Consider the following 21,461-nt stretch of genomic DNA (forward strand, 5'->3'; position numbering starts at 1 on the left):
TATTTGGTTTAAGATTTTAAAATTTTAGATATATTCTTAAACTTATAGTTTATAATTTAAAGAGAAACTTCAAATATATATAGATAAGCTATTAAGTTTTAAAACTACTTCATTATATCATTAAATATATAGTTAATATTTTTTTTGAACAGGGCCTTAAAATTTTCTGAGATGACCTTGTTTCAGACCCACCTTTTAATTTTTAAAAGACACATTCTTCTATTTGGTTGATATGACTGTTAAGGAAAAGACATTTTTCTCCGACACACCGTAAACTTTTTAAAAATATATATGAACAATATACCCTTTCACATGTATTTTACAACGATGCACCATATTAAATAGATTGATACATTGACGTGTTTAGTTGTTTTAATTCCTCATACACACCACCGTTGTTGTCAAATTAGTAAATTTCTGGGTTTTAGGCTGATATATTCAACTAATCTCATAGTGAAAAGGTTCCTGCAATTCTTCAATTTCAGATTTATATTTGCAAACGGGTATTATCTGCTTCTTATATTGACATTTAGCAAATGGATATTTTCAAAAGCCTCTAATGATCTATAAAAAGCCTGGTATTTGCCCCTTTTTCTTCATCCCTAAACTTGGCTTAATATTCAGCAAAGTAGAAGACAAACAATGGCCCTCAAAAAATTACTTGCCCTTGTGGTTCCTCTTGGTGTTGTTGAAGTCTCCATTGCAAAGCCATATGTGAACTCAGTTAGGAACCAAAATGGACAGAGGAATCTACAAATGCATGTTGATCTTTACCTTGACTACTACTGCCTCAGGTGTCCCCAAGTGGAGTCCATTGGCCGCAGTATCACATTTCAATAAGTTTCTCGCAGGCCAATTCTTGCTGTTGCGCTTCTAATGATGCATTTTCAAGACTACTGTCTGAGTAGGTTAATGATTTCTGTTTTAGTAATACATGAGGATTCATGAGTGGGGAGGCTCATGTTCTTTACATAGTAATGTTTGCTCGTTCATAATTCACATGTGGATATTCATGTACATTAGGGATGTGATGGTTTCATTCTTCTAGAATATTAGTTATTTGCGAAGTTACCAAGTCAAAATTATGGATTTTATACTAAAATCATCTTACTGGCAAAATAAGTATTTAAATTGGAAACACAATTTATAACAAAGCATGGTTCCCTTTCAACAAGCGTGTTAGAAACAATTTATTTTTCTTATTTTATAAGTGTATTCTATAAATATATTAATCTTTATAAGTTGAAATTTTCATTTTAAATATCATCATATTTCATTGTAAATAGTTATATATATAATGTATTTTTAGGTTACATTTAGAATTAGTATCATTTCCCCCGCGAACCGCGGGGGTCCATATCCTAATATATCTAAAAACAAAACTCAAATAAAAAATATGCTGAAGAACCAGAGTTTGGTAGACAAGATTTGGGAAAAAATCTTTTTATTTTTTTTAATACTACCTCTGTTCCCGAAAGTAAGATGTTTTAGATTTTTTTCTTGTTCCACAAAGATAGATTTTCTATATTGTTAAGGTATTTTTTTATACTTTTGAACAACATTAATTGAGAATATTTGAATTGATTAAATTTCATTGGTGGATAGTTATTGAAAAGTGTATAATAAAGTAAAAAATAAATTAAATTATAAATATTTATTAAATTCTTAAGAAGCATGAATACTCTAAAAAATCTTACTTTCAGATGGAGTATTAAGGGAACTAGAGAAGATAATATAAATTGATGGGCATTTTTAAGTTGAAACCACTGCACAACCCATACTCCTCAGTCCTCACTACCCAACTCCAGTCTCCGATCATTCCATCAAAACCTTAAAGGCATCTCTGTATTCATAATTATCAAACTCGTCTTCATCACATAAACATGAAATAGCTTTCTCAAGGGTACTGCAACACCACCAATAAATTAAATTATTGTCTTATTATTTGAGAAACAAAGATAAAGGGATGATATGCTAGTACAAGATTTTGGTACATATAATGTAAAAGATCAAAAAGTACATATATATACATATTTCTCCCCATCTTTTACGCTATGGCAAACCTGATTGCCAATATGTACCGCCATCGCCTGCCACATTAATTAATCATCAGAAACAAAACCCATTCTGCAGGTTTCTTAAGGCTTTAGCATTTTGATTCAAGTAGAGTATCTACTATAAGTCTTCAAGCTAAAAAAAAAAACAAATCTCACCTTGTCTGCAAGCGGATCAAATGCTGCATAGAGTTCAAAATCTTGTGTGGCCCAATCCCTTCTCATCTCGTCTATATTGAGTTTTGCGGGGTCCCAATCCCTTCTCATGCATTGAAGCATAGAGTTTTTGGTATGCGACATAGCTACATCAGTAACGTTTCAATTGCATAATCATCCCATGGAGATTCATAACTTTACCTTTTCTGCTGTCTGTGGCTAGTTATCTGGAGGTGGGAACTCAGATGAAATGTATTGATCTAAGTATATACTGCAGTTGCAGTACATGAAATGCCAAAGTCCAAAGGGACCTCCTGTTCCCACAGATACATCTGTATCTTGTCTTTGATTAGATGTAGATGATGGTTTCTGTTGTAGCCGGATATGTCTATTGGCAAATCCTCAACACACAGTCCACCTTCCGCGATTGATCTTTGAACCGTACTTAAAATGCTTGACTTAAGAAGAATAGCCTCAATGCGAATTTCAATGCGAATCCTAACAGATATAAATTCGCATATGCCTGAAAAGTATATGTTTCATTAAACAAGTAAAGGATCTTTTTATCTTTACTTTATAGATATGTAAATATTAATAAATATTTAAATTAATAAAAAAAAAATCTTTTTATTTTTGAAAATATGATTTTCAATTAACTTTTTTTTTATTTTTTTTATTATGAAATCCAAAAATTATTTTTGAAACTATTTAAAATTATTAATAATTTTAAATATTAATTTTTTTAAAAAAATATAAAATCTCACCCTTCAAATCTAAATCAAATCTAAATTACGTACCTAGAAGTATAATTGTCTTTTACCTCTTTAATGAAATATATTTTGCTCATTTTAGTTATTTTGTGATATATTTATGATAAAAGAAAAATTAATGTTATCCTTCGGCATTTTATCATGTCAAAACAAGTAGCTTCAATCAGGAAAGGCATTTGTACATGCAATCTTTGAGATGATAGAAGGCGTCTATACGTGTAGTAAGCAAAATTACAAATGTATAATCATTCTACATCACCGAGGAAGTCAATATATCACTACTATAGGTGAGTAATAAAGAAGCTAATTATATAATTTACAAGAATTTAATTATGACATATACATGCAAAAAGGCTCGAGGGTTGTATCTTGGTAGGTAGATTGGTGAAAACGATTCTCATCAAGTTACAAAAACAAAATATGTTTGGTTTACTGTGGGTACATCCGTACATGGACATAATAGTAGCACTTACGTGAAAGATTCTGATGACATGCCGAAATTTGAGAGTAGAAGCAAGTCATAAGGATGAAGAGACGCTTTCTGTGCACCCGCAAGACCAACAACCTAGACAACAAGACACATAACGAGCTTGAAACCTCTCTCTCTCTCTAAGCTAAGTTCTCTCGCGAAGAATCAGATCCGTCTAGCCTCTGGCGGCCGTCTCTTCTTCTCGCCTTCGGAAGGACTCTCCTTTTTTCATGTTGATCCAAGCCTCCCCTTTCACCCGCCTCCGATATGCGGCTGTCCCTGGAGCTCGTTCATTCGCTGGCGGAGGAGCCTAGGTTGAGTCCGGCAGCCGTTTCGTTCCTCTAGTGACGCTGCGAGGTGATTGTGGTGACGGTTGGAGGTTGGAGTTAGCTCTTTGGGTGGAATACTCCCGGTTTCAGTTTTCCATTTTTTAAGATCTCCGGTGAATCCTTTCGAGTGGTGGCGCGTGGTTTCATTTGGGGGTTCCTCCGTCCCGGATATGTTCGTTTACCGGTATTTATTGTCTTTTGCTATTCCGACGGAGTGGTTCAAGGGCGCGTGTTTCTCCGGCGGTTAAGACGTCTCGCCGTTTGGGTCTCTTGTTGCCCGAAGGGTAGTAGGTTTGGTGAGGTCACTCCTCTTCGACGCGTCTGAGGCCTCTTCGGATTCGTCGTGTGTCGTCTCTAGCGGTGCCTCGTTTGGCGTGTGCGTCCGCGGTTAAGGTTTCAATTCGGAGTCGTCTATGGCTTCGGTTCCTCCTAGGTCTGTGGTACTTCCTTCTTATCCTCTTCAGGCCTCGGCTCTTCCTCTGTTTTCACTTGGTCTATATGGGTTGTGCTGCATTGCTTATGTTCCGGTTTGCAAGCTGGTCAGTGCCATGGTTCTTAGGGTTTATCCTTGTCTGAGTTGCTCTTCTTGTTCGCGGGGTCTTCGATTTAGGTGGAGGTTCGGGGTTTGCTTGGTTGAATTCATCTTCCCAGCACTGGAGTCGGTCGCTTGCGTTTTGCATCTAGTATATGGGTTCTTCCGGTTTGTGTAGACGTCCGGTGTTCGGTTGTGGAGTTGCTGCCTCCCTCAGCCCATGTGTTGTATAGTGTTTTGGCATGTAGCTGCTTGGTGGCTGCCGTCGGAATAAGGCGAGGTCTTGTTGTTGTGGGTGTGTTTGGCCCTCTTGCTTGACTGGTTTCTGTGTTGGTTGATGCTCATGAAGCCTGCCTCGAGCTGTTTTCGGCCAAGTCGAATCATTAAGACGGATCATCGGAGAGGCTAAAATTATCGGGTTCTGTCTCTCGGTTAAACTGTGGCTCGGCTCTTTGCGGCTAGGGGTAAGTGCAGATCGGTTGAGATCTCTTGGTATCGGTTTGGCTGGTTGTGTTGACCTCTGCTTTGACTAGATCGTGTTGTTGTTTAGGAATTTATTTTTGTTTTTTCTGCTTTTTGTTGTCGTTAATGTATTTCTATAAAAAAATTTAAAATTGGTAATAATATGTTTACATTTTTTTTTTTAACAACAACCGACTAGTTAACGTCATCAACTATGATGGACTTCTAGTTATTGGTCTCCTACTCCAACGGCAAGTCATTGATCCCTCCAAAACCACTCGCATCGAGGAGAAGATGATTCAACAACGGATTCATATTTCAATCGGATCTATTCGGCCTGCTTGGTGACCCGTCTCGTTGGGCTTTTCTAGATTGGAGGAGGAGTTCGGTTTCACCACATTGTATGGGCCTTCTTGAGTCTGTTTTCTGGTTAATGTTATTTGGGAAACAGCCCACGTAATTGATGATCGTGTATTTGTATCGGTTTTGGGTTGGTTTTTATTGGGTCTTTGGTTTTTTAGTAGAGAAAGTTAGATCCATAACCTTCATCAAAGGTAATATTTGGTCGGCCGTGCGTAGTTGACCTAACCTTATCTCAAAGAAGTTTTTCTGTAGAACCGGTATTCAGCTTTATTGAATGCAAAGTTCAATACATATCATGAACATGTGAAGGTTGCATAAATAAAGAATTAATTATTTAATAACCAAACAAAATAAACGTGCCTAAAATGTCATACCAGTCGATGGAAATTTTAAAGTAATTATCTAAAATGACTAAAATGTAGAGAAAAAATAAATTTGACGTTTTACTTTGGTTTGTACCGGTAATATACCTACTACGTATATTATTCGCTCCTCGTCGCTTTGGTAGAAACTAAAAGGAAGAAAAGGACATGAGTGCAAAACGACAAAGCCAACGCACATAAAACGACGAACGACTCGTTCAGTCATCACTTACATTGAGAAATACTTCAAAAGGCTTACGGCATCTGTTGGGTGCCAACCGGACAGCTGCATTTACCTGATATTACAGCTATGCCACTGCTTCGCTTAGGTACCAATATTGTTTACCCATTTGCATTTGCAAACATATTTTTCAAAAAAAATCATTTCTATTAAAAACATATTTTGCTGTTTAAAAAAACATAATTTTGTTAAAAACATACTTAACGTTTGACTATTCTAAGTGAAATGTATTTGTTTCAAGTTTAACTAAGGATTCATCGATGTTTCTGCACCAACATATCAAGATTTCAATTTCCAGAAAAATCGATTTATTAAATAATTATGGAGGCTACGGAAGAAATGCTAACTGGATCACCAGATAAGTTAGACATAGATCCTCGTAAGGCATGTAATATTGTTGGTTGTCGAATCATCTATGTAATATTTTTCATAATTATAATATTCTAATAAATCAATGTTAAAAAACTGAAATGTATTTGTTTAGCCAATTTTAACGCACATTTTGTTTGAAAAAAGATGTATATTTCAAACAAGTAATTATTTTGAAAGTCCTAAATAATTCTTTTCGGCGTTTGAAGACAATCAAGCCATAGAGAAGTTTATATTCAACTCAAAATTCTTATAAGTTTAACTGAATTCATATATTAATTTATCTTTCCAGCTTGAATTTTTTTGCTAGTTAAAAGCAAATTAAAAGAAATAAGAGTATTGCAATTTAGATATACTTTTTAATGTTTGCACATGAACTATATTTTTGACATCGTTTGATGGAGTAATCGTCACGGCAATGAAACGTTAAAGTTTAAATTTATTTAATTAATGATCGAGATCTTATCCTAACAAGTGATTTATCCACATAAAACGCCTAAATATATGTGGTGTTTGCTCGATCCAAGGCATTAATCCAATATTATTGCCTCGTCTACTTAAACTACTAGATAAAAATAAAACATACCATCAGAAGGTGGTCATAATTATAACATCATAAGATTAAGTCGTCTTGCTAGGAAACAAGCATTTATATATTTCGGAACTCAGAATGAACCACCAGATCTGCGTTTACACTAACATTTATATATACAATTATGTTATAAATCATTGAGTCGATTGTCATCAACCAAGACAAGAGGAGAAAGCCCGTCGGCCACATCAAGTCCAACCGCAGCCGCAAAGAGGAGAGAGAGAGTCGGCCAAAGCCTTAGCCGACTTAGGATATAGATAAATTCTTTTTCCTATGTTTTAGTAGTTTTTCTATTTCCTCTTGGATAAGGATATGTATACTTTCCTTTTATGTTTATCTTGTAATCCTTATATAAGGAATCCCCTTTGTTCGTTAATAATAACACAGAAATATTCAGTCTCTAAACTCTCTAATTACAATATGTTATCAGCACGATAGACTCCCAAAACCCTGAGAAAAAAAAACCCCTAAACCTAACCTAAAATCCGTCACACATAAACCCTAAATCAGACGCAACTTAAAATCGATCAATCTCTCCAACCCTGAGAAACCAGACGACGAGCCACATATCATCTTGAAGCTCTTGACGAGACGAATCCATCAGCGCAAACCGTTCGTCAATCCGATCTCAGAAGCGTCCTCACTCGCAGAAACAATACGCGGCGTTGTCTTGGTCTTTTGGAACCCTAATCCGAACCAACATGATTTTCTAGCCAAATTCAAATCCTGTGAAAGATAAGTTTATCATACCTTAGTTGTTTGATGATATCTTGTTCAGATTATGGTGTTCATGTAATCTAATACTCCTTGTTATTCATGAGCTAAGAGGAGTTGGTGCAAAGACCTAATCCCGAAGAACCCTAACTTGTTCTTGCTTCCGATCCGGCTTGCAAACAACTGATCAGCTAAAGCTCTTAAGCGTTCCTGATCCTAGACATTCGCAGCTTCGTGTACACAACAGAACCAGCTCACGTTCGCGTCACAGCCAGCTCACAATTCAGATCAGCCGCTTGCAGTAGCTCGCGAACTAGATAAGAAGAAGACGCGTCCCGATCGCGTCCGACTACCTCAGCACACGTCCGTGACCAGACGCAAGACGTTCCAGACAGCTCGCGTTCTGTCCCAGCTTGCGACCCGATAAGGAGCCAGCTCGCGTCCGTGTGCAACTAGAGATTCATCTGACTTTGGAGGTCCGGTTCAACCCTACAAAATAAAGGTAATTCGAAATCTGAAAACAAGAATCGAATTTGGTTGTTTTGTAAAGATGGAAACCTTAAAATATAATCTCTAAAACTAAAGGCCATAGGTTAAATAGATCAATCCCCTATGAGTAAATCGAAGCTCTATAAGTTCGATCTAAAACCTAAAAACGAGATTGATCCATTGATCAATTAAAATCAGAACCTTAAAGGTTTTTGAATCTCAAATCAAATCTTCTTGATCAAAGATCAAAGTTTTCGAAATCCCCTAAAACCCTAATTTTGGAAAATCGGTTTTAATTTCGATTTGAAACTTGAGTGTTTGATTGATCGCCTAGAGCTATGATTAGGATTGTTTTAAAACTTGAATCTGAATCTTGTTTAAACTAAAATCCTAATCTCGAATTTTTAAAATTCTTAAAGGCCTTGAAACCTTAAATCTCTCATTACTTAAAGCTTGAAAGATTAATTTAAAGAATTTACATATTGAATGAGAGTTAGATTGCTAGATTATTTAATTCTATAACCTAATAGATATGCAACTAAGAAATATGATTGAATGCATTTAGATCCCGTTTTGTATATGGCCGTGTGGCCTAATGCATTGTTCATACTCGCGGCCTTGTGCCCTTGATTGAGATTAAAGCCGTTTGGCTTAATGCATATCTAAGTGGCCGTGTGGCCTAGTATCCGGATGGTTATATAAACCAGATTGCATCATGATCCGATCCTTAAGATCGTTGTATCAAATAATGGCCGTGAAGTCTAAGCATCACAAAACATGACCGAGTGATCCAAGTATCATAGAGAGACTTATGAAATCATATGCACTGATTATTTGAATTGGTTGCAAGAACTCTAAATCAAGAATTGATTGATAATATGATTTCAGATGCCGAGATTTAATCTCATGGATTATGTCATTCTAAATCTCCCTGGAAGATATTATCCAGAATGGAAATGAACACTTCAATTGCCCTGAAGTCTAGAGGACTCGGGAAATATATCAATGAAAGAAATGATGAAATTGAAAGTGAAAAGTTAAGAGCCATAAACTGTTATGAGCCATCATCTCACTGAAGAACTGAGAAATCAGTATCTACATATTAAGAATCCTCGTGACCTTTGGACATAATTAAAGTCCAGATACACAATGGTGTTATTACCAAAGGTCAGACACCATTGGATGAGTCTCAGATACCAAGACTTTGAGACAGTGGCCGAGGTTCACTTTAGTGGCCGAGGTTCACTTTGCCTTGTCCAGGGTCGTGTACCAACTGAGAATGTGTGGAGAAGAGGTAACAGATAATGATTGTCTATTCAAAGACATACTCCACATTCCATCCATAAGATTTGTTGTCAAAACATATCTACATAGAAAGAGGTTCTACCACTTACAATGACCTGATCTCTTGCCTAACGGTGATTGAGAATAACAAGGTACTAAAGAGGAGTAGTGAGATGAGATATCCTGATACAAATAAAACTGACATAGATCAGGATGAATCCATGTGAGCCGTGTCCAATATAACTCAAGGAGTGGCCGGCATGTCTATTGACTAAGAGGGATCTCGACATTTTATTTTAAAGTCCTTGATTTGTGATTTGCTTTAACCTAATTGTCATTCACGATTTTATATATACAATGGAATTGGTTTTGAATTCATTATCTTGCCTGATCTTACTTGAACATATAAATGATTTTAAAGAGTTGCCTAAAGGGCATAAAACCAAGTAAGAAATCATGAATGGGTATAGTAAGCATAGTAAAGAAACTATGGCTAAGGCATTGCCTTAAAAGTCATTATACACACCCAAAAGAACATGTGACCCATTGAAGTTATAATGTATGGTTTCCAAGTAGAAACAATGGGTAAGGAAGGAAACAAGTTCTTTTAGATTTTAAGAAGAAAAACGCCTAAGACCTTGAAAGAAAATGGTCGAGACTATACCTATGATCTCTACTGATCAAAACTATGCTACAGATCAGTATGATAAAGAGGCAAGAGATGTGGTAACCATATTGAGATAACACCACGAAATTTTACACTATATGGCATGATAGGATTAGCCATCCTAAAGTCTAAACTTGATGCAAAGATTGAAAAGGCACAAAGAGTTATCCCATAAAAGATCTCACGTTGTGTAACATGTACACAAGGGAAACTCATTAGGCTTAATTGTCCCAAGCACCACAACCTTATAGTATGGTCATGAGGGGGAGAGAGGATAAACCCATGATCAATACTACAAGTTCGTGTACCACTATGGTCTAAGACACCATGTTATATGGCTCGGTCATTACTCGGCCATAAAGGACCATTCCTCGGCCGTAGAGGCCATGATAATCACGGCCAAACCAAAGAGGCCATTACCCGGCTAAAGAGACCATGAGAATAAACGGCTCGGCCGTGACTTGGCCGCACACAATCCATTACCTATAAAGGTTCGGTCAAGTAAGTCATTAGCTATAAAAGGTTCGGCCATGTAAGCCATTATCTATAAGACTAAGATTCTAAAGTCTATAAGTTTGGATACATTATGTTTTACATGTATAGAATGATAATATGATCATATGCATCAGGCCATATAAGTGAGCATAGATATTCCCATCTCAGATTGAATACGGGTCATAAAACCAGACATACATCATCTTAAGAGATTTGAATAAACCACCACATACATACATGTGCCGTCTAAAGATGGAACCTCAGAAGAGGATTGAGAATATATAAAAATAGGACTTTCTCCACGAAATCAAAAGGACCGAGAGCCAAAACATGGGTGATCAAAGAGTGGCCAGGTACAGATTACATGAAACAAATGAATCCGAATATTAAAGGAGAAAGATTATAAGCTGGATAAAGAATGTTAAAAGTACGAATGGTTTTAACCATCATTGTCTTGGCAAAGATCCTCGGACTATACATTATGATTTAAGACGTCCAAATAAAGATTATACAAAGCTATCTAATTGAGAAGCTAATTGAGATGCCAGACACTGACCCGAGAAAAGAAAAGAAAACCAGCTTAGCACCAAATGAATGTCCTAGAAGAGACATAATCAAGTTGCTATAGAGTCTATACAAGATAGACAAAGTGTTCCATAAGATAAAGGAATCTCGGATAGAAAAGAATGGTGCATAGAATACAGATCCGAGATTATAAGAGAAACCATACCACACATTGAGAAAAGGCTGCGTAACTACACATCTAAGGTACCAAACCATGTAGTCTTGGGACGCCAAGCTACTAGGTAGCAAAGGTCCTGGATAATGAAATCTCAAAGTGATCAGATCATGTCTGGAACATAATGGAACCACATGAAAGTGTCGACACACACACACATTTGTATAAAGATATATAAAGTTATAGCACTTGAACATAAAGAGATGAACGCAACCCACGAAAGAGTACTCACACAATCATAAAAGATCATAGAGATTAGAAAAGATAAAACGTGGAGGTTCAAAGTATCTAAAAGAGAGATGGGCGTATTGGCCATATACATATCCAGAAACGCCATCTGATAAACCAGTGAAATAGATGGATCTTGTGAGATAAAGAAACCGTGAGAGAAGGCACATGATCACGAGGTCTAAGAGTGTTCATGTCTTCCTACAAAACAACATTAGATTATAGCTTGTTACACAAGGTACTCACAGAGATCAAAGGAACAGATTATAAGGAGATAAACTCCTATGTGGTGGATGCTGCTACAGATTTTCGAAATTGACAATGGTCTTGTCATAAGAAATAAATTAGATACAAATGATGTTGTAAGCAGCATATGGATCACTGGATAAGATGAAAGAATAGCTTCGTTCCTAAGCTGATTCATGGACTGAAACATAAAACAGCTGCATATATTATGTAAATGAAATTGATTACGCATGATTATTGATCTTGGAGTTGTATAAAAGACAATCCAATACAGTCCATATATTTGAAATTCCTTGTGATTATACTAAACCTAAAAGAGGTTAGTAGGCATAGAATAAATCTATGTGGGTGTCCGACCAAAAGCGTCCGGCCCCGGCCCTTCAAACTAAAGATGTTCGACTCTGTTCGTCTAAGGGCGTCCGGCTCTTCAGCAAAGAACGTCTGGCTCTTCTACTAGACGCGTCAGGCTTTTAATACTAAAAGGCGTCTGGCCCTTCTTCTTGATCACGGGCTAGTAGAGACAAAAGATCAACCGGATACAAATGTATTGTAATTCATAAGCTTGTGAGAGCCGAGATCTATGACCTAATAATATATATTTCAGTGTGTGATATAATCCACAACAACAGAGGTCATGAGACACCATCAAGAGATGGATAAAGGACTGCAATTTCCGAGATAGATACATATGGTATTGCCTAAAGCAAGAAAGATCGATGACCATATGTATAGATCATGAATATGTTCTGGCCAATAAGCCATAGTATGGTAAAATTATAAAGCCATTGATATACATCTGTGTATAGAAGATACACCGAGACATAGGTTCATGATAACCATGTTTAGTACATTGTCCATGAGTACATGATTTATCCGACCATAGTAAAGAGAAGAGTAGACGATCACGTCTAGATTATGGACATATGCAAACATGATTTGCAAAGACCCAATAGTGATCTCCGAGGACAATGTGATTCACATTGCTTATCACATATGCTTTACCGGGACACTCGATGTCAAAAGACATAAGAAACGACCTATGAGGTCGAAGTGGTCTAGTTACGGCTTAGTAATGAAAACTGGCCGATTACTTCCCATCCTATACATACAGGAAATATCACGCAAGATGCGTAGAATGTAGAACCTGCGCTAAGGTTCACATCAGGGGGAGTAGTGCGTGTTGTACTCTTTTTACTTCATCATGGTTTTGTCCCACTGGGTTTTCCTGATAAGGTTTTAATGAGGCAACATGAAGCGTACTACAAATCATGTATGGTTATGACATCCAAGGAGGAGTGTTATAAATCATGGAGTGGATTGCCATTAACCAAGACAAGAGGAGAAAGCCCGTCGGCCATATCAAGCCCAACCGCGGCCGCAAGGAGGAGGGAGAGTCGGCCAAAGCCTTAGCCGACTTAGGATATAGATAATTTCTTTTTCCTATGTTTTAGTAGTTTTCCTATTTTCTCTTGGATAAGGATATGTACACTTTCCTTTTATGTTTATATTGTAATCTTTATATAAGGAACCCCTTTGTTCATTAATAATAACACATAAATATTCAGTCTCTAAACTCTCTAATTACAACAAAATTACGAATTATTGAATCCCTCCCTTGATTAATTATAAACCAGCCAAATCAGATATCGGGGCACCTCATTTTTTAATTGGTAGAAAAATGACCTAGAAAATGGACGTGTTGTTTTTTGTATCAGGTTTCAAAATTTCATTTTTAAATGGTTTGATTACCGGTCAAAATACCCTCGTATTTCTTAATCAAACATGACTGGGTTAGTAGGTAAGTAAAGAGAGAGGAACATATGCGGACCAGTTTTGTATTATTAAAGACAACGCACCATGTCTCATTCTATAAATAATCGATCGATTCCTTATGATAACCAATAATTAGCTTAATCCTTTGTTTAGCCCTCGTTGAAGAATCAAATCAAGGACTATACAAATGAAATACGTTGACGTGACTTACTTCAGCCATATCAGCATATTTGTAACGAACATGCAATGGTTTTGTCATCAAATATCTATAATGACTATTATAGAATATTCACAATGATCTTATATATGACTTAAGACTTATTTGAAGCATAATCCTATGTGATTGAAGAACAGATCATATTTTCAATTTAAATTGCAACAACACAAATAAGAAAATATGAATCAAAAAGAAAGAAAAAACGTAATACTATCATATTCAACTAAAATCATAGTTAATTAGTCATATTGTTTTTTATATAATATAAACATTTTGATCCAAAAAAATATTGTTTTAAATTCATTTTCATATTTTCATAATATTTTAACAACTACTCCCTCTGTATCACTTTAAGTGGTGTTTAAGGTTTTTTCACAAAGATTAAAAAATATAAATTTTTATGCAATTTATCTTAGTTACATAAAAGTAACATTAGATAAAAGGACTTCAACCAATAAAAAAAGAAATATTTTATAATTGATTACAAATTTTAAATAACATTAACTTTTATCTTGAATAGTGTGAACATCTTCTATATATTAATTGAGAAACATTACAACTTCTTTTGGTAGACACGTGTCATCATTATAATGATTATTAGAATCATTAAAGAAATATGTTGGTTCATCTAATTATATAATAAGTTTTTATCAAACTAACCATAAATTTTTTATTAATGTTCTTTATTATTTCCTTAAATAAAAATTACAGAATTTTCTAATATGGGTAAAGTATATATGACAATTAATGATTTTGAATAATAAAGATTTGATAAAAAATAGTGCATCTTCTATCATATTTGTTTAATTTTAAACTATTAAAATAAATTAAACAACCACATTAACCATATACTAAAAATTTAGTTTTTTCTGTATATGCTACATTTTGAATTTTTAAAAACGACTATAAATTACTAAAACTGTTAAAAGTTTCGTATTCAAATTTTGTGAATCATGTTTTAAAATTTTTATTATGAAAAAATACAAATGATTACAAAATCGTATAAGTAAAAAACCTAGTTAATTAATTATTAATATTAAAATATATATTTTTTTAATTTAAAATATATACCATATAAAATACATATATATTTTAATTTCGAAATTTACTTTGAACAATTTTTTGGAAAATTTCCAAAATTTTCAGTTTTCATGTTTATCTTAACCACTTTTATTCTCGCTTTTTTTTTTTTTTTTTTTTTTTTTGATAATCCAGGGGTTCCCCACTTACGTGGGTCATTCCCCTGGGCCCGGTTAGGCAGCGGTCCACTTCACCCGGGAGGGCTTTACCTGGGCTGGGGACAAGGCCCAACACCCAGTACCGCATTTGATGACAGAATGGGTAGTTCGCCTCCGCTTGGCGTCGAACCCGTGAGCATGACAATTGGCCCACAAGGTCCTTACCAAGTGAGCTACCACTCTCGCTTTTGAAGAGGAAAAATACTTTTATAACCCTAGGGTCAACTATTCGGAATGTGAAGTTTAGGGTTCTAATAAATATATAAATAAATATTTTTAAAAAATTTAAATTTTTTTAAACATAGTTTCAAAAAGAATTTATGAATTTCAAAAAAAATTTGAAAAAAGTTATAAAAAAGTAAAAATCTGATCGAAGTATAATTCGAAAACATAAAAAGAATATTTATTATATATAGAATAAAAGGAAAGAGTCTTTTACCTTTTAAAAAAGAATATATTTTTGAAATGTTTCTTTAACGAAGATAAACATGAATATAGTACAAACAAAATGGTAAACATGAAATTTCTCCAACTTTTTTTTTGATAAAAACTTTGAACAATAACTTAATTTTTTAAATGAATATATATATATATATATATATATATATATATTACATGCTATTACCACCTATCGAAACATAAAATTTCTTCTAAACGACTACCATTTCGAAACATCTAGGAAATAAAATAGTACATGCTCTCAGAAGATAATCATAACTATAACATCATAAAATTAAGTCGTCTTTTTCTCAAAAAAAAAAGATTTAAGTCGTCTTGCTATGAAACAAAAAGATTCATATAGAATGAACACCCACCAGATCTGTGTTTAAGCTAGCGCAAAACTTTGTATATACTATATAATTGCGAATAGTTGGATGCACTCCTTTAATTAATTAAGGATAAACCTAGAAATTAGTAGATAATGACTTTAAAAAGTGACCTTGAAAATGAGACGTGTCATTTTTTTATATTTCACATTCTTTAAATGTTTAACTACCGGTCGAGTACTCTCATCTGTTATAATCACATAATTAAATTAGTCCATAAGAGAATAGAAAGGAACATATGCCGACCTACGCTGTATAATTAAAGACAACGCACCATGTCTCTCGTTCTACAGATAATCACAATCCATGCCACATGATTAACCAATAATTAGCTTAATCCTTTGTTTAATATGTTCTTCAAATAAATAAGTGGAGAGGAGAATCTAATTAAGGACTATAAAAATGAAATAAGTTGACGAAATGTAAAAGATAAATAAATAAAAGAAATACAGAGTCGATTCCATATCTGGTGTCCCAAAACTTCAATACAATCTTAAATTAACAAGTCTCTTTATAATAATCACTAGTTGTCGAGATTCTTAGCCGCAACAGTAAAACAAGCGAAGGTACAAAAAAAAAAACAATTTAAAAAAAACTCCACCCATTACAATTTCTTCAATTTGCAACCCCCCATATTTAAAACAGTTTAATCTTCGATCCCTCTAATTTTGAAAATAGTATTTCGCACCCTACTCAGATCTCTCCCTTTCAACGTCCTCCCAGCACCTTCGTGAACCGAAAACGAAGCCATCCTCCGGCTCGCAAGCAACTCATGCGGCGGCACCCGCCGTGTCTCTCCACCGCATGCAGCAACTTCGTCACCGTCGTATTCCTCGTTCGAAGTCTGCCTCCGTGGACTCTCTTCCCCGAGGATCTTGGACCAGTCAGGCACGTTGACCGGGAGAGAAGACGCAGCTGAACCGGCAAATTTCTCCGAAACCGAACCACCGCGAGGCTTCCGGTTAGCTCCGGTTCGATCGGAGGTGATTGTAAGGTCACTGAAGGTGAAACCGGAAGCAGAATCTGAACCGGTGTTGAAGAGGTCCCACTCGTCGAGCTCGAAGTCGGAAGGAGAAGAGACGTGTTGGTCGGTGGAGAAGAATCGGTGGCTTGGCCGGGGGTAGTAGCATTTGCTCGTCGCCATTTGAGAAGGAAGAAGATGATGAAGAAGAAGATATTGGTTTAACTCTCTATTGTTTCATGGTTTGCTCCATTTTATATAGAAGGCAATGTCAATGGATGACTCACTAATTACTTAACTACCCTTGTAAATTTCGTAGAAGTTTTTCTTTTGTGATTTATCCAAACGAAACGATGACTGTCAAAAAGTTTTTGTTCTGCGCGGAAACCAAGGGAGGTATAATTTTTGGTTATAATAATATTAGTGTAAATATTTGAATCATGTGTTAGTAGACCGGAATTGTTTTAACTTTTCTTCGAAATTTCGTCGTTATATATCATGAACAAAGGGGCGTCAGCTTCTATTCGAGCCACCAAAACCAATCACGTACTCAATACTTAGCTTGTTCGTGAGTCAATGTTTAACCTTTTTCATAAGTAATTTTTTAAGAAGATCGAAGATTTTAATTTGTTAATATTGCTTTAAATACGACCAATCAAATTTTTTTACTGTGTATTTAAATAATAGAATCAGAGCGGAACTAACTCCTTTTTTCTAAAAAAAGTATTTCATCTTATTAAAATTCCACACTTTTTATTTTTATTTATTTTATAATATATATTTTCATGTGTTTAATATGGTAAATATATTTTAAAATATATCTAATAATTAGAATAAAATTTATAAAATATTTTCATATTTTTCATTTCATTGGTTTGGATTTCTTTTTCATTTCTATATTTTTAGAAACAAATTATAATAAATTTTGGATTGGAGCCTTGATTATCTTATATCAGATTCTTGAGAGATACTTTAATTTACTGTTTATAAATTCAAATAGTTGTCTAATTCATGAGTTAAAAAAAAAACTCATGTTCTTCGTGAGATGTGTGGGTGCACCTTAACCAAATAAGCTATACCAACCACTATTCTAATTCATAAGTAGATTTAAGAAGGATATAAATGTTTTTTATGTCACCGAATATTGATGCTAAAGTTTTAAAAAAATTTATAAGGTATCTTCAATGTTATTTATTTTTTATTTTAAAATAGAATAAAATAAAAATTATCTAATTTTACACTATTTTTTATTATATAACATAATAAAAGATAGATTTATTTCATAAATAAAGTAATTTATTTTTTATTTGTTTATCACTCTGCCGTGGAACGAAAATAGAATACGGTCAGAACCCTTTTATTTTATTCTGTTTTAGAACAAAAAAATTTCATATCGAAAATGCTCAAAGCATTTACAAGGAAAAAAAGAGAATTTCAAGCTAATACATTTATGGAAACGAGCAATAGATTTGTTTGAAGGGACTGGGAAAACATTATCTTGACACGTGTTACTCATTCATATGGTCACGTAATCTTGATGCCAGTAACACATGTCACTATCATTAAACCAAGACAAGAGGGTAAAAAACTGTGAATGTAGATAAAAAGGTCCCAAGAGATACGACAAAGTATTGTACGATGAGATGGGAGGTGGGTTCATGTTCTGATGTTCACTCGTCCGAACCGTAAGAAAATTCATCCTTACCTAGAAAAAGACAAAAACTATAAAAAGTGGTCCTAAGAGTTCACGCGTGGCTGTTTCACCGTCGTGTTCCACGTGGAGAGATGAGCTTTCGTGTACGACTCCGTGGCGTGAACGCACGTGATTGCTTCCAGTTCATTGGTCGAGAGCGACGTCGTTTGTCTCGAACTACAAGAACCTTTCTTTATCCCTTGATAACTCGGTAGACGACAAAATTAGTTCATTGGGGAACGCAGCATTAATATCTGAAAACGGTATGGTCTGTTCATCTCTGCGAGGAAAACGACACAGCTTGTTTAAGCAAAAGCGTCTGCCATATGGCTTTGGACCATTACAATTTTCTAATTCATACAAGGGCCGGCCCGCTCAGTATTACAATATACAGACCCATCTCGTTAATTTGGTGGTCCTTGTATAACATTTTTTTTAACACTGGAAGATTAGATTAACATTAAACAAGGATTACACAAGGATTAAACACTAAAGCAGGCGAGTCACTAAACTCTCGGATGCTACGGGAACGTACGGAGAAACAAGTCCTCGGAGACAAACAAAGACTAAAGCTATGATTTTACATATTACAAAATAAATCATATCCAATACATTGAACCAGGAAGAAAAGAATTAAAAGGAAGAATACACCCGAGGACAAACATTATTCAGGAAGATCAAGCCATCATTCATTATATTCCTCCAACCATTTGAGGATCCACGAGGAGGAAAGCGTTGATGCAGCCAAGGAAGATGCAGTGAAGAGAGTGGTTTACCTAACGACTTCCCATGTCTTGGTGCTGAGAGCAGAAGCTCCAACACATTATAATTTAATTTGAAGGGAGTGTTAGTGGGAGTTACATTTATAAAAATTCTTTGAATTTAAAGAGTGGTTTATAGATTCTCACATTTTCACTAAAATGTAGTGTTATTGAGAAGATGATTTTATAAATCTATACAAAATCATTTGTTATTCAAAAAGTTTATATTTTAATATTAATTCTATAAATCTATTAAAGTTAGTGTTTGTGAGATGTATTATTAACCATATAACTTATAGAATAAGGGGGGGGGGGGGGGGGGGGGTTATTGGGAGATGAATTTGTGTAGAGTTCGTGAATTATGAGAGTTGATAGATTTAAAAAAGTTATGTTGATTGTGAAAATTTATATACATTGACTAATGAAATTTGATCATAACTTTTTTAGATTGATATAGATTTTCATGAATTTGTATTACCTCTATTCTATCATTTTTTTGTAAAATAAATAGAAATATATTTATTTTCTAAAGCATATAGCATGATTATTTATTTTTTGCTATTAAAAAGAAAATAATACTGATACATACAAAATTGAACAATTTTCTTAAACATCTATTTTAAAAGATTTTGTCACAAAAAGAGCATTAAAAAAAAGAAAATGAGCAAAAGAAGTTTCATTAAAAATGGAAAATACTATTTTACCCCTTACGATATAGATGTATAAATAATAAAAAATAAAAAAGTTGTTTTTATATATTTTTTTTTTCAAATTCGAACATTTTTATAATTTTTATAATTTTTCTATTTAAAAAAAATATTTTTTTCAAATTTTATTTTTGAAATTCGAAAAAAAAATTTGAAACTTAAATTTTTTTTTTTTTTAAATTATTAAGATTTGTAAATCTAATTATTATTATTATATTTTTAAAAATAATTATATATTCAAAAATGTAAAAGTATATAAATGTAATGAATTATAGTTTTGAACATATAATTTGGACTTGAGGTGCAATAGATATTTGGTAAGAATAATTATTTTGTTTTCTAGTATTTTTATCACAAGAATTTTGAAAATCACATGGATACATATGATATTTTGAAAGTTGAGTCTTATGAGTAAAAATGAATAGAATTCATCTCCCAATAACACTAGATTTAGTTAGAATTAGAGAATCAATAATAACTAAATTTTTTGAATAACAAGAGATTTGAATAGATTTTGAAAATTTTTAAACCAATAATAATGGATTCTACTAAAATTTTTGAAATCAATAACCAATAACAATAAATTCTTAAAATTCACAAACTCTACACAAATTCATCTCCCCAATAACCCCTCCTAAGATTTTGAGAATTGGAGAGATGAAGCAATTTTGGTAAATACCACTGCTGAGCTTGAGCCTTATACGTTGTGAGTTCTCAATGGTGGTGATACTCCTCCTGCTTATCCAGTGGGGCTGCTTTTAGACCTCACCTCCAAGGAAGATAACAAAGGGTCAGACATTTTAGAATGGCTCGACCAGCAACCGCCTAGATCGGTAGTGTTCCTCTGTTTTCATGGTGGCTTCAGTGAGAAACAAGCAAGAGAGATCGCCCTCGCGCTCTTTTCTCTGGTCTATCCATCGAGCATGTCTGCCCGGAGAGTTCACAAATCTGGAAGAAGTTCTCCCGGAAGGGTGATCGGATTAAGCTGATAGAGAAAGTGATCGGTTAGGCCCCACATGTTTTCCTGCTTGCTAAGCCTGCAGTTGGTGGTTTTGTCACTCACTGTGGGTGAAACTCGACGCTGGAGAGTCTATGGTTCGGCGTTCCAACCGCAGTGTGGCCGCTGTACCCTGAGCAGAAGTTCAATGCTTTTGAGATGGTGGAAGAACTTGGACTAGCCGTAGAGATAAGGAACTATTGGCGCAACTATTGTTCCGTGGAGGTAGTAACGGCGGAAGAGATAGAGAGAGCAATCACGTGTTTGATGAAGCAGAATAGCTATGTGAGGAAGAGAGTGAAGGAGATGAGTGACAAATGCCATGCAGGATGGATGGTGGCTCATCTTAAACTGCTCTGAAGAACTTCATTCAAAGAGTGTTTGAGAATATCTCGTGACAAGGATAGTGTGGATCCTAAAACCAAAAGTAAGTATTTGGTAGTGATTGTTTTGTAAATATTAGAGAAGAAATAATGTGAGCAACGATATCCTCAGAATACAACGCTGTAATTCGAATTCGGTTGACAAAAATGAACTTTTATTGATAAGGTTTGATTGAATACAATGACTGAATGAGATCGGAATACAACCGTAAAGAAATAAGGATCAAATACAAAGTATCAGAAGGAGAGAACTTGAGGTCGAGGTCGAGGTCGATGTTTAGTATTAGTCTCAAGGGCTTCACGTGTGTCCTTTCTCTTCTCTCCTTTTATCCTCTTTCTTGTT

The 21,461-nt window shown here is 34.6% G+C and overlaps 1 protein-coding gene across 1 annotated transcript; it reads right to left on the reverse strand.

Annotated features, from left to right (window-relative positions):
* Nucleotides 1–16,054: 16,054 nt before the first annotated feature.
* BNAC04G39750D lies at nucleotides 16,055–16,821 on the reverse strand. The gene has a single exon (XM_013888696.3). It carries the CDS (start codon nucleotides 16,758–16,760, stop codon nucleotides 16,263–16,265), a length of 498 nt encoding a protein of 165 aa, XP_013744150.1. The 5' UTR covers nucleotides 16,761–16,821; the 3' UTR covers nucleotides 16,055–16,262.
* Nucleotides 16,822–21,461: the final 4,640 nt, after the last annotated feature.

Source organism: Brassica napus, chromosome C4 (genome assembly GCF_020379485.1).
Source record: "Brassica napus cultivar Da-Ae chromosome C4, Da-Ae, whole genome shotgun sequence".
Classification (NCBI taxonomy): Eukaryota; Viridiplantae; Streptophyta; class Magnoliopsida; order Brassicales; family Brassicaceae; genus Brassica; species Brassica napus.